The sequence below is a fragment of the Silene latifolia genome, chromosome 6, assembly GCF_048544455.1.
Source record: "Silene latifolia isolate original U9 population chromosome 6, ASM4854445v1, whole genome shotgun sequence".
Taxonomy (NCBI): Eukaryota; Viridiplantae; Streptophyta; class Magnoliopsida; order Caryophyllales; family Caryophyllaceae; genus Silene; species Silene latifolia.
The window spans coordinates 21,606,938-21,629,800 of record NC_133531.1 but is presented as its reverse complement, the minus strand read 5'-3'; the positions used below and the strand labels follow the sequence as shown (position 1 = coordinate 21,629,800).

At 32.1% G+C, this 22,863-nt stretch overlaps 1 protein-coding gene across 3 annotated transcripts; it reads left to right on the top strand.

Moving 5' to 3' along the window:
- The first annotated feature begins 904 nt into the window (after positions 1 to 904).
- LOC141586514 (alcohol dehydrogenase-like 7) lies at positions 905 to 21,923 on the top strand. 3 transcript variants are annotated; one of them, XM_074407767.1, is made up of 10 exons: positions 905 to 977; positions 1,077 to 1,213; positions 1,585 to 1,631; positions 2,312 to 2,637; positions 2,737 to 2,819; positions 2,919 to 2,994; positions 3,121 to 3,185; positions 3,442 to 3,537; positions 21,254 to 21,418; positions 21,663 to 21,923. In XM_074407767.1, the coding sequence occupies exons 1-10, from the start codon at positions 944 to 946 to the stop codon at positions 21,777 to 21,779; spliced, it is 1,146 nt and encodes a 381-aa protein (XP_074263868.1). In that variant the 5' UTR covers positions 905 to 943; the 3' UTR covers positions 21,780 to 21,923. The 3 variants fall into 3 exon arrangements, with proteins under 3 accessions (XP_074263868.1, XP_074263869.1, XP_074263870.1); XM_074407768.1 differs by lacking the exons at positions 21,254 to 21,418; positions 21,663 to 21,923 and adding exons at positions 3,884 to 4,048; positions 4,424 to 4,749; XM_074407769.1 differs by lacking the exons at positions 905 to 977; positions 1,077 to 1,213; positions 1,585 to 1,631; ... (3 more) ...; positions 3,121 to 3,185; positions 3,442 to 3,537 and adding exons at positions 15,548 to 15,623; positions 15,719 to 15,855; positions 18,162 to 18,208; ... (2 more) ...; positions 20,651 to 20,726; positions 20,841 to 20,905.
- The last annotated feature ends 940 nt before the right edge of the window (positions 21,924 to 22,863 follow it).

Here is a 22,863-nt window from a genome sequence, read left to right as displayed (position 1 = left end):
TGTATGATCGATTTTTCTGTTTAATTGAATTATGGCTAAATTAGGTCTATATTTGAAATACTTAATTTAGGGGGAAAACGTTGAACAATTTAGATTAATTGAAAAATCGATCCATCAATTTTAATAATACAATTAAATTAGGGGGAAAATGTTTAACGAAATTCATTGTTATGATCCCTAATTCAAATTTTGGATGAACCCTAATTTAGTCGAACATATTTAAAATTAGGGTTTCATTAATTTGATGTAAAATTTTGATTGATGCAAAAGTTAGTCAAATGTGTAATTGAATATGATAATTAGATTTTGCAGAAATTGATGTAATTGAATAATAAATAATTCTATTTTTATGTAATTGACTAAATCTAAATGGAAATAAAATAAATGAAATAAGGAAAAAAACTAACCATAAATTAGTTAACTATATATGCAAAATGACTAATCTAACCCTAAATTAATCTAAGCTAGCTCACTATGGTTTGTCACGTGTTACGTAGCTATTGGTTTGTGTTTAAAAAATTTGTACACCATGTGTATGCGTAGCCTTTTGATAATTTTCTCAAAGTCAATTTAAAAGTCTCTTTAAATCACAGAAGCGACACATGAATAAAAAACTTGACCTGACACGTCACACGCAAGTAACTTGTGTTTTAATATACTTCGTAATACTAATACTTATATGACCTGGCTTCAAACCCCGTAAACATAATATTCATCTTTGTAACTCCCTTTTTACTGCGAAAAATAAATGATTTCAACCTAGTTTTTATTTCTTGTAAAGGGCCTCCTTTTTGGCTTCAAAACCGGACCCAAAAGAACATTAAACACCCGGTTGATATTAATTTGTGGGCCACAGGTAATTGGCATAAAATTTTCCGGCTATTAAGTTATAAATTAAGAGTAGTAGACTTTGAAGATCATGTCTTAAGAATTTCCCAAGAATATGACTTCAGTAGGGAAACCCATTCATTGCAAAGGTAATATGTTTATCAACCTTATTTTGTTCCGTGATTTTTTTGGTGTTCAAACGCATCGTTTTGACCATTTGATGCTTGATGGTATATGAAACGGTGCAGCCGCGGTAGCAAGGGAGGCAGGAAAACCATTGGTGATTGAAGAAGTGGTGGTTGCTCCACCTAAGGCACATGAAGTTCGTATTAAGATCATTTGTACTTCTCTTTGTCATAGTGATCTTACGTTATGGAAATGGAAGGTAGACTATATTTAATTTCTCTGCCTTAATTAATTGTTTACGTTTTATTTTTCTATTATCTTTTGTATGTCATGAGTCATGACAATAATTTCAAACAATAATACATCTATATGACCGTATATGTGTCTTACGATAGGAACTTCCATTGAATATCGAATTACCACCATCATCCTAAGATCAATCGTCAATATAACACTACACATGCATCCATAATTCCATATTGTCTAAAAAGAATTTGATAATGTTAAATTTTTGAAAACCATTGCGAATTTTATAACCCGTGTGACTGTGTCACGTCTATTTTAAAATTTATACGGTCGTGGTGACATAGTAACGTATTATTGCTTTGGTGAATGCTCTATATATTGTAGGAACCGCCTGGATACTTTCCAAGAATCTTGGGTCATGAGGCTGCTGGGTAATGCTTCTACAGTTCTACCTACTATGGACATTATGTTTGTTACCTTTAGTTATGCATGTATTCACAAAAAAAAAAGTTGATAAGTAAATAGTGGAGGAGCTACGGGGCTAGGAGCGGCTCGCCCGCTGAAAAATGAAACTTCTAAAGCTTTAATCGTTTGTCCTGAAATTTTTTCATGACTCTGTCACTATAAATAAATGTAACACGTTTAAATTGAGAATTTGAATAGTGGTATTTATTTTTAGGATCAATGACTAAAGATATTTTTAAGCAATTGTGTCCTATTTGGCCCATTGTTTAGTAATCCATGTTTCGAATTTTGGGTTAGTTAAAGCTTTATTAATAGTTGTACCAATACTTTTAGACACCGAATATATCGTAGTCTAGTGGTTAAAACGGGGTATTGTGGACAATAGGTCCAAGGTTCCAATCCCCCTCCTCGCAATTGTAATACGAGTATGCCATTATTTAATGGGGTCCTGTACGGATCGCTACATTAGACATTAAAATGAGAAATAGTATTCAGTGGTAATACAGAAATAATCTTGCTAGTCGGATCAATAATTGCCACCTCTAATCTTGAACACTTGTAGCGGAAAATTTCACCTATGGCATATAATATCTATTGAATTAACATAATTTAGTCAAGCAAATTCTGATGCTTGATTTTGTTACAGTATTGTGGAGAGCATAGGAGAGGGAGTTGATGAGTTTAGAGAAGGAGATTTCGTAGTGCCAGTGTTTTTGGCCAACTGTAGGGAATGTATCGACTGCAAGTCCACGAAAAGCAATCAATGTGAAACGCTGCCGTTTAAACTGTCACCATTTATGCCAAGAGATGAGACAAGTAGGTTCACAGATATGAACGGGGAAGCCTTGTACCATTGTTTACATGTCTCGAGTTTCAGCCAGTATACAGTCGTCGATGTTGCTCATGTTGTCAAGATTAACCCTGCTATTCCACCTGATAGAGCTTGCCTTCTTAGTTGCGGACTTTCCACTGGTACTTAATTCTTGCTTTCTTTTCTGGTATAAGACGGTCTCACATGTGAGACTGACCTAATTAAATGAAGTTGTTTCTGAAAGCAAAAGTGATGTGCAGGAGTTGGTGCTGCTTGGAAAAGAGCTAAAGTCGAAGCAGGATCTACAGTTGCAATCTTTGGCTTAGGAGTCATTGGATTAGCAGTAAGCGTCTTACTCTTAGGTAATACTGTAATATAATCTTTTACAATCCAAGGATATGATTTGATGCGTCTGGTTGGGCCGTCTTTTTCTGATGCAAAGGTCGCTGAGGGTGCAAGACTCTGCGGAGCTAACAGAATCATTGGCATTGATTTAAATCCTGCCAAATTCGAATCAGGTAAGCTGTGTAAGTGTGGTTTCTACAATTTCTTGCGCGAGTTTGACTACCAGCAAGTTTGACTTCTGAGTTCTGATCAAATCATGATTCCAATAGTATTACTTCTCATAATCGCACTTTCTGCAGGAAAAAAGTTCGGTGTCACAGACTTTGTGAACCCTCAAGACACAGGGACTAAATCAGTCAGTGAGGTCTCAATCTTTCCTTTCACCGTCTGTTTCCACAGATGTCCTGATTTTCTTCTGTTGGTAGTATTGATTTTTGTGATCTTGGATTACTTCCTATTTCTAAAGCTTAGATGCAGATACAGATTAAATAACATTCTGAAATTCTGATTTCTAGTTCAGTAGCCTCTGCAGGGAAAATGTTTCCTATGACCCATGACGGAGGTTAATATTTTGTTGTAAGACAGTTTCATGAGATTTTTTGTGTTAAAAATTGATGCAGGTTATTAAGGAAATGACAGGAGGAGGAGCGGATTACTGCTTTGAGTGTGTAGGCATGTCATCTTTGGTGCGAGAAGCCTATGATTGCTGTCGAAAGGTTCTTATTCTCTTTCACTCATAAGATCTTCATGTTTGTGGACCTTGACCACCCCGACCTAAGAAACTCGCCCCTTTTTTAACCAAACCCGATAGAACTCAAAAATATGGTGAACTGAAACCCACTTAGCGTCACCTGATTGCAAACATATGAGTTTAAAATCAACACGACCCAAAACCGCCTCAAATCAACCTGATTTATAATTCTACATATCAATCAATATGGTCTTAAACAAAGTGCTGAGTTGGCATACTCATGTCCAACTATTATCACAGTACAAGAAGTTATCTGAGTGGAAGTAAGTGACATGGTAGGATTAACCATTACTACCATTGTACGAAAGCAGGGATGGGGGAAGACGGTGGTTGTAGGCGTTGATAACCCAAAGTCGGAGATAAATTTAAACTGTCACGACGTGCTACACAATGGAAAAACTTTGACAGGGTCCTTATTTGGAGGCCTCAAGGCCAAATCTGATGTTCCAACTCTTGTCAACTGGTACTTGGATAAGGTACATTATTGTTTTTCCCTTGTCACTAGTTATTAATTTGCATTTTGGTGTCCTCCTCAAATTATTTGCGACAAATACATTCCCTGATTCACATAAGGTCGAATATATGATGGAATTTGAACCCAGATTATATTATGAATATACTATTTCTCGTGACTTAACCTATCTAAGTTAGCTAACATATGCAAATAATGCATAAAATGTAACCACGCATATTTTCAATTGTCACACTGCACTCGATCACATACATAGTCACGGTCTTACACTTAAATAGTCGTAATGCATAGTGTTGCGTGGAATAGATCATTGTAATTAAATACGTCTTATCAAATCAAGGGAATTGATTTTTTACTTGTTTTTTTTTACCGTTATCAGAAATTACAGTTAGATGAATTTGTAACACATGAGATGAAGATTGAAGATGTCAATGAAGCATTTCAGCTGCTTCTCGACGGAAAGTGTCTTCGATGTGTTTTATGGATGGATAAATGACGGAAACTATAAACCCTTTAGTGCGACATTACAAATTTGAGGGCTTTAATATTTTGTAATACCTTGATATTGTATTGCACATTTGCCATTAGCTGGTATTCAACGTTTTTATAAGACGATCCTATGATAAGACGAATTTTATTAGTGTCACTTATGTGACAACATTTGTATTCATGTAACTTTATATTTTATTATAAGACCATTTTTTTAACTAAAACCTATTGTTTTCTATTATAATTACTATTATAAATATATTTCTTAAATAATTAATTATAATATTTACATATTCAATGAGAATGTGAACCAATTTTAGTATAAACAAAAAATTGGTCATATAACTTTTTATTATAACATCATTAACTATTCTCATATAAGGAACATTTTTCGCCAAAATAAATAAATAAAACATTTGAACATGTTTTTTAATAATCAAGAATTTTAAGATTAAAATCTAATCAATAATTTTGATTTTCATTAATAGTAAAATAATTAATTAGCAAATTTTAATTTTGAACATGTGGTTAATCTATCTATATATATATATAAAAGAGAGTTTTTTCGAGCGATCTGAGAGCGTCCACATCATCAAAAATCAATTTAGGAAAGTATAATTTTTGATGTAAAAAATAAAGTGGAAAATCTTTTAATTATTATAATATGTATATTTCCTAAATTATATTCAAGTGATATTTCCAATTTTTATATCAAACTTTTACATTTCATTTGGCAAAAAAATATCGTTAAAAAAATTATGAAAATAATATAATTAGCTTTGTGTTAAAAAATGCTATCATTAGAGTATAAATTTCCTATTATTTGCACATATTAAAGATGGTGTACTTCTTAATACGTAAAATTGTGTATTTTTTAGTATGTTTTGTCCCACATCGGAAAATAAGTAGGTGTGGTGAATATACTACATATAAATAGTAGAATTGTCCCACACCGAAAGATTAGTATAAGGTGATGTGATCCTATGATTATAAATAGGATGCATATTTGGAACTTATGTATCCACCCAAACTTTTTTGAGTCTCATAAACATTGTTTTAAAGAGCTCTTAAGATTTTTTATCATTATCTACGATATGATATAAAAACTAAAGTGGAAATCATTGGGAACTACCCGGGAAAGAGTTAAGAACATGAACAAGAAAATCAAAAAATAACTAAATGTTTTACTAATGGTAATCTCCTGACACAATACAAAACTAAAGATTTTACTAATGGTTGTCTTCTGAATGCAGTAATAGAGCGTTAATAAGTCGTTATATGTACGATGTAGAGATTCATTTTTAATGATTGAGACTAAAAGATTTTACCTTCAAAGAAAAATAATATGTATACAATAGTGATTTTTTAAGAAGAGACATGTATTTCTTGGTATGTTATATCTTTCACATTGAAAAATAATGTAGGCATTATGAACATACTACGTCTAAATAATTAAATTATCTATCTCACATTGAAATAATAGTATACGGTAGGGTGATTTTATAAATATAAATAGGAGGCATCCTTGAAACTTATGTATTAATCCAAAATTTTTTGATATAAAAGATATAGACTTTTTAGCATGTTATATGTCCCATATTGAAAAATAATGTAGGTGTTGTGAATATATTATGTATAAATAATAGATATGTCCCATATATATACATTTTCTATATTATATTAAAGTGATGTTTATAATTTTCATATAAAAACTTTATATTTCATTTGAAAAAAAAGTATCGTATGAAAATTATATAATTAGATTGTGACAAAAAAATGCTATCATTAGAGTGTATATTGTATTGTATTGTATTTTCTCATTATTAAATCGGGTTGATGTCAAAGTAGATGCAAAAAAACAAAATGGTGTACTTAGTATGTTATTTGTCCTACATTGAAAAGTAACGTAAGTGTGGTGAATATACTATGTATAAATATTAGAATTGTCCCACATCGGAAGATTATCATAAGGCATGGTGATCTTATGATTATAAATAGAAGTCATAACCCAAAATCTTTTGATTCCCTTAAGTATTATCAGGGATAACTCTTAAAAGAGTTTGTATTACTGTCTCTACAATAATGGTTTCTAACCTAAGTTAATGTTTGGAAAATCTTTTAGTTATTATAATATATACTATGTATTTCTTATTTTATATTCAAGTAATGTTTCTAATTTTTATATAAAAACTTTTAAATTTCATTTGACAAAATATTGTAGGTAAAAAAATTATGAAAATAATATTATTAGATTCATGGTAAGAAATGCTATCATTAGAGTATATATAGATTTCATATAATTTGCACATATTAAAGATGGTGTATTTCATAGTATGTTATATCTCCCACATTGAAAAATAATATAGGTGTGATAAATATACTACATATAAAAAATAGAATTTTCCCATATCGAAATATAGCATAAGGTGGGTGATTCTATGAGCATCCTTGGAACTTAAGCATCAACCCAAAATCTTTTGAGTCGCTTAAGTATTGTCTTGGAGAGCTCTTAAAAGTTTATATCATTATATTTTCTAACTTTAGATTTTATATGTCCCATATTGAAAAATAATGTAAGTGTGGTAAATATAATATGTTTAAATAATATAATTAGAATTGTGTTAAAAAATATTCTATCATTACAGTATAGGTTCTTATTATTTGCACATATTTTAATTATGATAAAAAAAAAAATAGAAAACAAACGTCCATGGTAGCATGTGTAATCTATCAAAGTTCAAGGTTACCATGAGAAATTTCCAATATTATAATGATATAGTTAATAAAATTTGCATTTAAAAGAGAGATATCTGTACCAATAAAACAATAAAGGGGGTATTATTTTTTAATTGTTATTTTATTGCCACGCCATCAAACTTAACGTCCATTTAACAGCCTTTACATTAGGGGGTACCATGGAAAAAAAAATGGAACCTCAAGGGTACTATAGGCAGATTTTTAAAAGTAGGGGTAACATAGAAAATCTAACAAAATTAAGGGGTACCACGAGAAATTTCCGTATCTCAATTATGTTAAATTTTTTTTGAAGAAAAACAACGTACAAATATTAATGGAGAGTACTTGATCATATTATTAAATTTAAATATAACTATTAGATATAATGAGCAGCAATTATCTGTATTCGGTATTCGAGATCTGGTTGGATGTCGAACTAAGTACAAAAAAGATGGAGTAATTCTGAGTATGTTATTTGTCCCACATTGAAAAATAATGCAGGTTTGATAAATATATATTACGTATAAATATTAGAATTGTCCCACATCAGAAAAAAAATCCAATTTTTGTGCATATATTACTTATAAATAGTATAATTGTCCCACATCGAAAGATTAGTATAAGGTGGGGTGATTATATGATTATAATTTATAAATAAGAGTTAATCCACGTATATATTAATCTTTTTTTTTTTGAAAGAGATATTTTAATAATATGTAAACAAATCATTAGACATATAATGTAAACATTAAACGCTTATAACGTTTTTTTTTTTTGCATTATAAATAAGCTAATTACCCCGTTGCAACGCACGGGCATTCAAACTAGTTGCACATTAAAAGAAACTTATGGGATTAATTTGCTACATTTATAAGTTAAGTAGTTTGATTGCACATAGTATCAAACTTATGGGGGTGATTTGCTATATTACCGATATTTATGATTATGACTTGCTCATTTAAATATATTTCGTAGCATTCTAAATTATCAGGCTCGCCAAAAGTTCGATGCCTACTAATTTTTAATTTTAGATTTATTGCTCTTGAGTTCGTCTTTTTCATAAGAAATTGTGAGACGAATTGGAAGAAGCATCTCAGGCTCTCAGCTATGGGTTTATTGCACAAGTTCGAGTTCTTCCATAGGAATTCGCATCAAATTGTATATGTAATAATTTAATTACCGTCACAAATAAGAGACGGGTCGAATACATACCAAATAATAAGAAAATGGGGCGGGTCACTAGTGCATGTAGGCTGAGTAGAGGATTGAGTAGTGTGATCTTGTGTCTCTTAAAGTGACATTGAAAATAAAAAATTAATATTTATTTGTTGTTTCAAGGAGGCAAGGACATTTCATTCGGACTCTTTTCATTTACCATGTTCTCAAATTTTCTTTTCTAGTCACAAAAGTTTAATACAAAAACCTCTCTATTTCCATTTTCATCAAAAATCTAGAAAATACATCATATCAAAATCCAACAAAAAAAATCAAAAATACATATCATCTTCATAACCGAATGAAACAAAATGAAATGAGCAGACAAACGAGATTAAAGGTAAATATTGGGTTTTTCTTATTATTATCCTTGAATGTTTAGTTAATTAGATCTAACATGTTGAAATTTGAAGGTAAACATTGTGTTTGCCTTAACTTTTGATTTTAGTTTATGTGTTGTTTTGGAGCCATTTTAGGTTTTGTTGTTCATTTTTTGTTGATTATAGTTGAAATTTTGCTTGAGTGTGCATAGGAGTCATAATAGGATTTGTTGTTAATTTTTGTTAATATTTTGGTTTTTTCATTTTTACGGATTTTTTGTTGTTTTAATTTTGGTTTGTCCATATCATATTACATTTCAACTTTGTTTAATATGGTTTATATATTATGTTTATAAATTTGGACACTTTGTTACTACTTGTAGATATAACTTAGTTTAACCGATCATTATTAATAAACATATAACTGAGAATGGTAACATATAGAATTAAACTATCAACAGGGTGACTGACTTAGGAAAGTTTTTGAGTACTATAAAATGTAACTAATTATCAATTGGTTGTGACTGTTTTTGACTTATGCATATATGGTAACATATTGTATAGATATGGTAACAATTTATACTTGTAAAGTATATTTGTGAAGTATATTTTGTGACCAATTTCTTTGAAAATGTCGTTAAACTGAGATTATTCCATATTTTGTTACAAAAGGTACATTTGTTACTACTTGTGGATATAGTTTTGTTTTATTGATTATTAATTAATGAACATATTATTGAGGATGGTATAGATGTTAAACTGTCAACATGGTAAACTATTTAGTAAAGTTGTGGAGTACTATAAAATGTAACCAATTATCAATTGTCTGTGACCATTTCTTCCAGTTGTATTATGGTAACATTGTTCTCTTCACGTGGTGACATAATGTATATTTCGATATTTTCTGTGCAAATTAGTCCACAGCTGAACCTGAACCTGCCACTGAGGATCCCAAGTACAGCCAACACTACACACGCATTAAAATCAAAAGAGGTTAAAAGCAAGGTTGTGGTGATGCTGCAAAAGGTGGAGGTCGTGCAAAGAAACAGTAGTTTGGTGTTTTGGGGAACTTATTTTAAAAATGTTACCATTTAAATCAGTATAGTACCTATGACACTGTATATGTTATCATTTTTGCACAAAGTGTTACCATATTGAAATTGATATCATAATGGATAAATATATAAACAAGTTGTTATTCTTTGTGTATTACTAATGTGTATTACTTATGCCACTGCATTTTACAAATTATGTTTATATCTTTTATCAATATGTTACCATTAAAAAAAGGAATTAGATATGTCATTGTATATGTTCTAAAGTGTATAATCTGTTATCACAGTTTTGTGAGTTTCAAAGATTAGGAAAACAACATCTCGCACAATATATTAATGAATATTTTCATTTTTGCACAATATGTTATTATATTAAATTTGGTAACACAATACTAAATATGTAAACAATTGACCTTCTTGGTGTATTTCATATGGGAGTGTAATTTACAACTAAGGTTCACATTCTTGCACAATATGTCAGCATATAAAATTTGGTACCATAATAGATAAATATGTAAACAATTGACATTCTTAGTGTTTCTCTTATGGCAGTGTAATTTACAAGTATTGTTTTCATTCTTGCAAAATATGTTGTCATATACAGTTTGGTAACATATTGGGTAAATATGTGAACATTTGACATTCTTTATGTATCTCTTATGACAATGTATTTTATAAGTAATGTTACCATTCTTAAGCAAACTGTTACCATAGTGAAGCTGGTAACATTATGTCTAAACATGTAAACACCTATAGCATTCTATATGTTAAGTAATGTTCAAATTCTTTTTCGGTAGGTTACCATATACAAGTTGGTAACGTAATTAATAAATATGTGGACAATTGACATTCTTGGTGTATCTCTTATGACAAGTGTATTTTACAAGTAATATTATCATTCTTGCACAAACTGTTATATATTGAAATTGATAACATTATGTCGAAATATGTAGACACCTATGTCATTCTATATGTGACTATTTTAGAAGGTGACTCGTCTATGGCATTGTATATGTTAAGCAATGTACTCATTATCGCACAATATATTACCATATAAATGTTGGCAACATAAGAGTTAAACATGTAAACAAATTGGCATTCCTGTTGTATTTTCTTTCGGTATGTATATGCCCATTATGTTCACATTCTTGTGGAATATGTCACCATTCCGAAGCAGTTTACAAATTGGCAAATTAGATATTACATTTATATAGTCAAGTGTAGCATCATGCTCAATTCTTAAACATACACCAAACTGCAAATAAATCCAGGAAACCAACAAGGCAACTATAACTGATTAACAGTTCGTTTTCCTTTCAAGGTCATTTAAACCACCCGAAACTCACTTGGGTGCAAACATATGACTAAAAAATGATGACAATCTAACAACAAAGAATACCAAAAAAACAGTCACCAAAAATGGATGAATAAACCATTAACATAATTTAATTCACCATTTAAACCATGAACACCAAAAAGATATCAAAATCCTAAAACAGGCCCCAAATCAAAAAAAAATTTAATCATCATTAAAAAAAATATGTGAATGAAAAAAAATTAATATAGTAGAAACAAAGTTCATCAATTTTTCAAATTGATACGAAGTTTAACAAAAAACAACAACAAACATAAGAAAAAAAAACGATCTAAAAAACGATAACAATCGAACTAAAAATGGTAACAATTTTCAACAAAATCAACAGTAATAATGAAAAGTGAATGAATCGAAATTAAAAATGGAAAATAAACTAAAATTGGTAACATCAAACATAATAAAGCAACTTACCAAGGAAAATGAACTAAAAATTTGATAAAAAAAATAAACAAAACATAATAACATAGCAAGATCTTCATCGTACCATAAAAAATTAATTTCAAACATTGAATCTAAAAACTAAACAATCACCATAAAAAAAGTAACAATAAACAACTAAAATGACATCTTAGGTTAAAAGTTTATATGAGAAAATCAACAATAAACAACATAGCAAGATCTTCATCGTAACATAAAAATTAAATTTGTTAACTGGTTCCCGTTTTGCTGCTTATTTCTTTCTCATCTTACCAATATTTATGATAATGTTTGAGATTTTGGTTGATTTGTAGGAAAAGTTTGATATGTGAGAGAAAGAGAGAATTTGAAAGGAAAGATTTTTTTTGTTGAAAATGAATGTGTGACTGTAGGTTTGAGAGGATTAAGCTAAAAGTGAATTGAAAATGTGGTAAATAACTCGCATTAGGAAGGCAAGAGTTTTTTTATTGTTTTTTTAATGACAAAAGAGTCATTGTTGTCATTTCCAATAAAGAAATGCACAGTACACACCCATCAACTCTCAACCCGTTTGCACTAAAAACGCTACTATTCGCCCTGTCTCTTGCTTGTGACAGATAACCCGTCACAAGCAAGACTTATTGTAATTTAATATAGTGAGAATGAGGATTTAATCTCGCCTCTATACCTATATATACTTTTAGTTAAGATATCTTTGATATTCAAAAATGAATACACGCACTCATGACATTACTTATAACTAGACTTATTCATTTTTACAATATTAACAATGTATATTTATAATTTTTTTGAAAAATAATTAAGATCATTAAGGCCCTGTTCTTTTGGACTTAAAGTCACTCTCTATAAGTTAAGTTCAGCAAAATTAAGTAAGTTCAGAAAAGTTCAGCAAAATTAAGTTAAATTAAGTTGAGCAAAATTAAGTTCAGAAAAGTTCAGCAAAATTAAGTTCAACAAAATTAAGTTCAGAAAAGTTCAGCAAAATTAAGTTCAGAAAAGTTAAGCAGAATAATAAGTTTCATAATATTGACGAGTTTTATAAAATAGATACAATTTTCGTTCAAATCTGTTGTATAAACAATCCGAGATTAATTATTATTCTATATAATTTTTCAAAAAAAAAAACATTTATTTAAAGCCGAATTCTTACCTATCCCCCGAAGGTATGTTAGAGCATTTTAATTACCGACATTCGTCATTGAGAATGAAAGTTGAAATGGCATTTGGTCAATTGAAAAAAAGGTGGAAAGTGTTAAAAGTTATGCCTCAAATGTCACCTAAGTATCAAATGTCCATTATTGTTTCTAATTTCACACTTCATAATTTTATACGGATGCACACTCATGAGATACCTGTTATACAACATGAGAACGTTCTAGGGACAAAAGATTTAGGCATGTTTGATAAGAAGCGGAAAAAAGCTATGTACAAGGTGCGAAATAACATAGTCAAGAACATTTGGCGAGGCAATGGATTTGACGGGGTGAGCCCAAATGAAGATGAAGAAAGTGACGAGGAAGATGATAATATGGAACTAGATGATTAGAAAGAAAAAAAAAGTAATGTGATTTACTTTTTTTTTTTTTTTTTGAGAAGAACACCCGAAGGTATTAGCTATATAGATAAAGCATCAAAACGTACAGCCTCAACCGCGGCCGGAGGCAAAGAGTTCGACCAGATACGTTTACCAACTAATCTAGGTTCGATGTGCGCTAGAGCATGTGCCACACCATTATTGTTTCTACGAGTAAAAGACCAACCAATGGAACTAAACGAATTACAAAGAAATAAAATATCGTCAAGAACTTTATGAAAAAAACTCCGGCCTCGTTGTTTCGTCTTCAATGCTTCCACCACGTCCTGGCAATCGCTTTCCACCACCACTTGGAGATGACCCCTCTGCTTAGCTTCCACCAGGCCATCGTAAACCGCCACTGCTTCAGCTATTCTTGGTTCCCAAACTTGTTCCTTCCACTCCGACAGGCCCCAAAGGACTTTCCCTTCCTCATCCCGACAGACCGCTCCCACACTAGCTCCTAATCCCTCCTTGGCTCCGGCATCGACGTTGACCTTCACAAAGCCCGCCTGGGGTGCTATCCACTTCTCCCTCACCGCTTCTCCCATACTTCTCTCCACTCCAGGCCCACGGCGCTGCTTCCCCCACCCCGCATTTTCCGTTTCTTCCATAACATCCCGGACCCTTCGAATGACTTCCCACGGGTCAGGTGTCACTGCATCGAAAATATTTTTGTTTCGATGTTCCCACAACGCCCAGCACCCCACCATCAGCCACCCATACTCCGCAGTCCCCATGACCTTCCACCTAGCCTCTACCCAGTCACGAATGTTCCCTCCATCCTCGTTATCTGCATCCCCGTCCAAACCCAATTCTTCCCAAACCCGGTTAGCAACCCAACAATCAATAAATAAATGACGACTCGACTCAGGACAAGATTGACACAAAGGACAAAGAGAAGACTCACCTCCCAGTCGACTTGCTAAGTTCGCTCCGGTTGCTAAGGCGTCGCTGCACAGTTGCCAGAAGAAGAGCTTTACTCGGGGCCAAACCGGGACCTTCCAGAGCCTATTCCAGAGCCATTTCTCACGCTCCCAATCCGAAGTATCTCCCATGTCTAAATTTTCCCCAGCTAGGAGTTTATAGGCCGATTTAACCGTATATTCTCCATATCGATCCGCTTCCCAATACCAAGTATCCGCCATTCTATTATCACTCAGTCTAATATTCGCGATTCTCTGGGCCTCGAAAGGAAGAAACAACTCATTCAGCTTGTCCCTACACCCCCCCTTCTCTCGCTAATCACTCGACCACCAACATGTTATCATCACCACTCACACATGGCGAGATAACTCTCCCCGTCTGCGTACCAGGTATCCAAGCTTCTTTCCAAATCCGCGTGCTAGCACCATCATTAATCCTTCGCCTCAACCCGCAGTTCAATGTGATTTACTTTTTATTTTTATGTATTAGGTAATGTGTACGAAAATATTAACTTATATAAATAAAGTATTTTATAATCTTTATTTGTGTTTTTAGTTATATTTCTTTATTATTATTATTATTATTATTATTATTATTATTATTAAATATTATTATTATTATTTTTTTTTTGAAGGGAATTATTATTATTATTATTATTATTATTATTATTAGTAGTAGTAGTAGTAGTAGTAGTAGTAGTAGTAGTAGTAGTAGTAGTAAGTGAAATTAAATTAAGTTAATTTAAGTAAGATTATTTTAATTTAGAAAAGTTAAGCTATTATAAGTTAAGTTCAAAAAAGTTCAAAAAAATTCAAAGAAAATTAAGTTCGAAAAGTTCAAAGAAAATTAAGTTCAGAAAAATTAAGTTCAGAAAAATTCAACAAAAATAAGTTAAGTTCAGCAAAATTAAGTTAAGTTCAGAAAAATTAAGTTAAGTTCAGCAACTTTAAGTCCAAAAGAATAGGGCCTAACTCGTATATCATAAGGCCTTTAAATCTAGTACTTATATGAAACGAGTCATATGACGATATATGAATAAAAGATCGATAATAATATGATCTCAACATAATTTGTTTTTTTATGTCAAGGGCCTCCTTTTTTTTTGCTTCATAACCAGGCCTACAAGAAAATTAAACCCTCGGATGATAATATTAGGCCATGTTCTTTTCGGCTGAAAAGAGTTGAATTAAATTTAATAGTGCGGAATGGAACTGAACTGAATGAAGCTGAACTGAACTCAAGTAAGGATTAATTTGTGAAAAAATGCGTTGAACTAAACTGAATTGAGTGAGGCTGAACTGAACCTAATAGAGCTGAAATTAAATCCAAAAGAACAGGGCCCAAGTGAGGCACACGGATTTGCCATAAAATTCTCCGGCTACTAACTTATATAAATAGAGCAGTAGACTAACATCATGTCTAAGAAAATTTGAAGAACATGACTTCGGTAGGAAAACCCATTCATTGCAAAGGTAATATGCTTAGCAACCTTATTTTGTTACTTTTTTTTTCCGGTACGGTGTTCAAACGCGTCACTTGGTGCCTGATAGTATACGAAATGGTGCAGCCGTGGTAGCAAGGGAGGCAGGAAAACCTCTTGTGATTGAAGAAGTGGTGGTTTCTCCACCTAAGGCACATGAAGTTCGTATTAAGATCATTTGCACTTCTCTTTGTCATAGTGATATTACCTTATGGAAATGGAAGGTACATTATATTTAATTTCCTCCGGTTTAAGTGTTTAACTATTTGTTTACGTTTTAATTTTCTATTATCTTTTATATATTAAATGACAAAATTTCAAACAATAGTCCTTCGTATCTATCTATCTATCTATATATTAATTCTCTAAGTTTACTGCTGATATGGCAGCATAATAAAGTATCAAAGATGACATGGCAGCTTATGTTAAAATTAACATATGATATCCTGGCAAATATGATATATTCCCTCCAATTCACCATATTCTTCCCTATTTCCTAAAACGGTTATTCAGGTTTTCTTCCCCTTTCTATTTTTGGTAACTTTTTACTCTTATTTTATTCATACATCTCTCCTATTACCACACCCACCCAACTCTTTTAATCCTATTTTATTCCTTACTTTAATATTTGTGGCCCACAATTCATTATTTAACTCTTAATTATTCATCCCTCTCTCCTATCACCAAACTCCACCCAACTTTTTATCAATATAATACTCTATTTCTTAATTCTCGTGCCCATAGTAAAGAGGAAGAAAATAGAGGATTGGAGGGAGTATATCTTATATATATTTCGGTGTATATTTCATATATATTTTGAAAATCTCTCCCATCCTTACACAATATATCTTTAAAATTAAAAATTAAAAAATATATAAATTCTTACACAATATATCTTTAAAAACCATATAATCTTTTGCGTATTATAAAAACATATAAAATAAATAATAAATATAAATATAATATCTAAGCAAAAATAGATTATAAACTAATTTACTATAGGTCTATAGCTATATGATATTCTTTCAAGCAAAATTACGGAATATATGATTCTAAAACTAATTTATAATCGAAATTACGGAATATAATTTAAATTTCTATATTAATGGAACTCTTCCCAAAAACAAACGTACTCCTAACCATATGTTAAATCTACAAACTACATTAATTGTAAAAAAAAAATACTCCATCAGCTATTGTGGTTGTCAATAATTATTAAACTAATACAGTCTTATACTGTGAGACGGTTCTATAATGTGGAAAGACACCTTATTTGTTAGCATTAAATGAATTTTATTTTATTTTTTATAAAAATGGATCGTTTCATGGTGTAAGACTCTCTTATTTTATAATTTATAACTCAATAAATTAAAAAGACAATTTTTTTTATTAATTTAATAATAAAATTGAACAATTTTTTTATTAACAAAAATGAACAGTTTCATAGTTGAGGTTGTCTTAACCTATAATTTATGAATACAATTTACAAACATTATTATTATTTATTTCCGATGACTTTTTAATGTGTATAAATGGGTAGAAGGGTGGGACTTCATTTGATATTATTTTCCCGATAATATTTTACATCATTTAAGTGGGGTTATATATTCTTTATGTTGTCTATAGATCTCAAACGGGCTGGGCGGGTCGGAACAAACAGGTCGGGTACAATGGGTTCAAATATGGGTCGATTAATACGGGTTATGGGTCGGATTATTAGGGGCAAAGTGCGGGTCAACAATTAGTATCTAACGCCTTTTATAGATCGGAAAAATATTTTTTTAAAACTAAAGTATATTTAATATTAATATTTTAATCATATTCAATGTTTAGTTTTTTAATTATTTTTTCAAATATATTATATAATAAATATTATTATTTTTATAAAAATTATTTTAGTTTATCTTTGACTGAACGGGTCGACGTGTTCGTGTCGGGTTTCACTTAAATTAACGGGTCATTTCGTGTTCCATATCGAACGGGTTACTGCTCGAGATTTTCGGGTTTAACCCTGGAAAAAATGGATGAGGTCGGGTCGGGTCGAAATTTGACAGGCTTATATCTTAGTCATGTCTTAAACTCATAACTTATCATTTAGTTAAAATAATAATATGGATACAAATTGTACAAATAACCAACTCTAATTTGTTGTATTCTACCTTTATATAATATCGACTTTCATCTAACTTTAAGTTTATTAACAATGGAGTATTAGCTTATAGGTAATTATCTAATTACGGAGTATAAAACCGCTCGTGAATTTCACGGGTTTAAAACTAGTTATATATTTTTCCTTTTAACATTATTCTCTATTCATTTTGAAAACATGAACATAAATTTTTCTTTTCTTACGCTAAATAGTTAGTAACATAGTAACGTATTATTGCTTTGGTGATTGCTCTATTGTTTTCGGTTCAAATGAGCGTATTTACGTCGCGGGTGAGAATCGAACTCCTAACTTCATGATTGAAGTAAGAAAGTTTTTACCACTTGAGTTAAACCCTTATTCTCCGTAATTGCTCTATTGTAGGAACCACCGGGATATTTTCCGAGAATCTTGGGTCATGAATCTGCAGGGTAATGCTTCTACCTTAATATGTTTCACTTCATAAGTAATTCATTTGTCTTAATTATTTATTTATCTTTATTTAAAATATTTTTCGAAAATAATAAAAAAGTAAAGAAATAAATGGACGGATGGTGTATTGAAAACGTGAACTCACATTCCACTTTATGTTGTGTTTTGTATGATCTACAATGGACATTATGTTTAACTACCTTTAGTTATGTGTGTAATTGCCAAAATATTATTGATAAGGATACGTAACACCTTTAAATTACGAAGGTTGTAAGGAAACTGGATAATTATTGTTAGGGTTTTAACTGGAAAATATGTTTAATAGGCATATGATAAGACTTATATCAGTATAATGTAGTTGGTTTGTTAGTTTTGGTGTTACTTTGTAGAAAAATGACCAAGGTTTGAAGTACGGTACAAGCGATTTTACGCCACTGCCTAGTAAATAATAATCCGTGTTTCGAACTTGAGATTAGTTAAGCTTTTTTATTAGTTGTACCTAGGGATGGCAGTGGGTCGGGGACCCGACCCAGACCCTGAGGGTCGGACCCTAATGGGTCGGGTATGGGTCTCATTTTTTCAGACCCAATGGGTATGGGTCGGGTATGGGTCTTAAGAAAATATTTCGGGTCCGAGTCCGGGTTTAAGTTATGAGACCCATACCCGACCCTTAGACCCTTTATTAAAGAAAAAAAATCAAAATTACAACTTTTCTGAATTCATACTGGCAGACTGTAGAAACTCAACTAAAGTCTCTTTCTCTTCCCTCGTCCCATAAAGTGATAAAACTCAACCAAACACTTCTGACAATACCACCACTCCACCACTGACACAAGAAAACCACCACCACAGCACTGATACGCGACTGGCAACCACCTCTCTAATAGCCGGCGACCGACAAGCACCATTAACGGCAGTTTAATAAACTCATAATGTTAAAGTAGTATGATTTTTTTTTTTAATATTATAGACCATATAAATACCGTTAATCTTATTCTTAAAGTGGTTTGAACTTCGACCATGGGTGAGACCAGACCTACCCTTACCCATAGGGTCCGGGTATGAGTCCTCAAATTTTAGACCTTGCGGATCTGGGTCGGGTACGGGTCCAAAGGAAAAATCTCGGATCGGGTCCAGGTTTAGGTGGACCCTACCCAGACCCTACCCATTGCCATCCCTAGTTGTACCGATACGTTAGGCTATTTTTTTTCCATTAGCTACGACATTATTGTGCTTCTTAAACCTAATCAATCATGGTCCATACCAAAATTATATAGTTAGGTGCTTGGTTATATTAGTATTTAGTACATTACACAATAAAGTTGATTGGGGTCTTGTACTAAATTAGACGTTTAAATTTGAACTTATTACCAACATATGTACCCGAATTCTAGGAGCAAGTCGTATTCTTATGCAACTACCAGCCGATAAATAATTACACAAATTCTTGTTTAACACCGGATAAGGCAAAAGTAGAATGCCGAGATATTAGCAAAACTTGTCTTGTTTATGCGAATGGAATACTATTTAATCCGTTTTAATCTTAAGACGGATATGAAATAAATAAAGGTTAGAAAAACCATGGGCTATGGCATAATATCTATTGAACTACATCCATTCTCTTGTACGACGGTCTTTTTCGTGTTTTTTTGGCAAAATGTGACCACTTTTTGGTAATAGTTACCACTTTAAAAAAAAATCATTTTTTAGTCATAGAAAGTGGTCAGTATTTATTAAAAGGTGGTCATATTCTTTCTCTGTCGTACAATAAAATTTGCGATTGAACTAGCATAATTTAGTCCAGCAATTTCTAATGCTTGATTTTGTTACAGTATTGTGGAGAGCATAGGAGAGGAAGTTAATGAGTTTGAAAAAGGAGATTTCGTAGTGCCAGTGTTATTGGCCAACTGTAAGGAATGTATCGACTGCAAGTCTACGAAAAGCAATCAATGTGAAACGCTGCCGTTTAAGATGTCACCATTTATGCCAAGAGATGATACAAGTAGATTCACAGATATGAAAGGGGAAGCCTTGTACCATTGTTTACATATCTCGAGTTTCAGCCAGTATACAGTTGTCGATGTGGCTCATGTTGTCAAGATTAACCCTGCTATTCCACCTGATAGAGCTTGCCTTCTTAGTTGCGGACTTTCCACTGGTACTTAATTCTTGCTTTGTTTTCTGGTATGAGACGGTCTCACATGTGAGACTGACCTAATTAAATGAACTTGTTTCTGAAAGCAAAAGAGATGTGCAGGAGTTGGTGCTGCTTGGAAAACAGCTAAAGTCGAAGCAGGATCAACAGTTGCTATTTTTGGCTTAGGAGTCATTGGATTAGCGGTATGCGTCTTACTCTAAGTAATAAGACTGTAATGTAATCTTTCACAATGCAAGGATATGATTTGATGCGTCTGGTTGGGCTGTCTTTTTCTGATGCAAAGGTCGCTGAGGGTGCAAGACTATGCGGAGCTAACAGAATCATTGGCATTGATTTAAATCCTGCCAAATTCGAATCAGGTAAGCTGTGTAAGTGTGGTTTCTACAATTTCTTGCGCGAGACTTCTGAATTATTTGTATGAATTCTTGATGAGCACTCTCTGCAATTACTACTCATAATCGCGCTTTCTGCAGGAAAGAAGTTTGGAGTCACCGACTTTGTGAGCCCTCAAAACATAGGGACTAAATCAGTCAGTGAGGTCCTGATCTTTCCTTCAACCTGTCTGTTTCCACAGATGTTCTGATTTTCCTGTTTGCAGCATTATTTTTCGTGATTTTGGATTACTTCCCGTTTCTAAATTTTTTTCCTTCCTCGATTTTTTTCTCGCACCATGACATTTTGATTCAAATCAAAGTACTCCGTAATTGGTGGTTATTCCAAGTAGTATTATACGGAGTAATATTTTATTGTAAGAACGTTTTCATGAGATTTTTTGTGTTAAAAATGGATGCAGGATATTTTATTGTACAAGCAGTTATCTGAGAGTGGAAGTAAGTGACATGGTAGGATTAACTATTACTAATTTACTACCATTGTACGAACACAGGGATGGGGGAAGACGGTGGTTGTTGGCGTTGATAACCCAAAGTCGGACATAAACTTAAACTGTTATGACGTGTTACACCATGGAAAGACTTTGACAGGGTCCTTATTTGGAGGCCTTAAGGCCAAATCTGATGTTCCAACTCTTGTCAACTGGTACTTGGACAAGGTACATTATTATTTTTCCCTTGTCACTAGTTATTAATTTGCATTTTGGTGTCCTCTTCAAATTGTTTGCAACAAATACATTCATCACACAGTACTGCACTCGATCACATACAGAGTCACGGTCTTACATTTACATATTGGTAATGCATAGTCGCTTACTCGCTTGGAAAAGGTTATTGTAATTAAATATGCCTTGTCAAATTAAGGGAACTGAATTTTTTACTTGTTTTTTTTATTGTTATCAGAAATTACAGTTAGATGAATTTGTAACACATGAGATGAAGATTGAAGATGTCAATGAAGCATTTGAGCTGCTTCTTGAGGGGAAGTGTCTTCGATGCGTTTTATGGATGGATAAATGAGAAGAATTTAAACCCTTCAATGCGACATTACAAATTTGAGGGCTTTACAATTTTGTAATCCCTTTATATGTATTGCACATTTGGCTTAGGTGGTATTCACTGTTTTTACCGGACGATCTAATGATAAGACGAATTTAATAAGTGTCACATACTTTCTCCAGTAAGTGGATTATACATTTGATGTAGTACATCAGATATGATATAGTTTTTGAGCATTAAGATAAAGTTTTTGAGTTTTAATCTAAAATTTTTGAGTTTTATTTTAAAGTTTTTGAGTTTATTTACTTAAACTTTAATCTCAAAAAGTTACATTATAACTCAAAAAAATTATATATAAGCTCAAAAAAATTTGATTTTTAACATCATAAAACTAAAATGTAATTTATAAACTCTATAGTACTCGAAAAAAATACACAAAAAATCATTAAGTATGATGTAATACATCCGATGTACAATCCTTTTTCTCTACTTATGCATGTGTAGGCATTAAAATTTTATTTAAATGTCGAAAATACAGAAGTTAATTAATTTGGGTTAATAATAAATATATTACTCAATTTAATTATTATTTTTGTCCCTTTTAAATCAAATTTGGGTCATTCTGAGTTATTCGGGTCCAAACAGAAGTCAAATTGGGCTAAAATTGCGAATGGGCCGAGAAATGGGCTTGTGACCAAACCCGAGGAAAAGCCCAGCTTTTTATCTATAAATACCCCAGGCTTATTCATTACCAGGGAGAGAAAAACTTGAAGGAAAGAAAAGCTCCTAATTCTCTCCAAATCTCGTGAAATTCAACGTAGCGATCAACAAGCACAACAAATTTGTGCGCTGCGCAAGAAAACTCAAACATTCAAACTCGAATATTCAAACATTCAAGCTCGAATGTTCAAACATTCAAACATTCAAGAGAGACTCAAGTCGTTCGACCCTCTCAAGAATACAAGTCAACGTCGCGCGTAGAGTGCATACACCCTCTACACGCGTACCCTATTTGTTTAGAATCAGAGGATTATTAGAGATTGTACACGAACTTTTCTGATATTAATAAAAAACTCATTTTGTTTCCTTGTTTTGTATTTCAGTT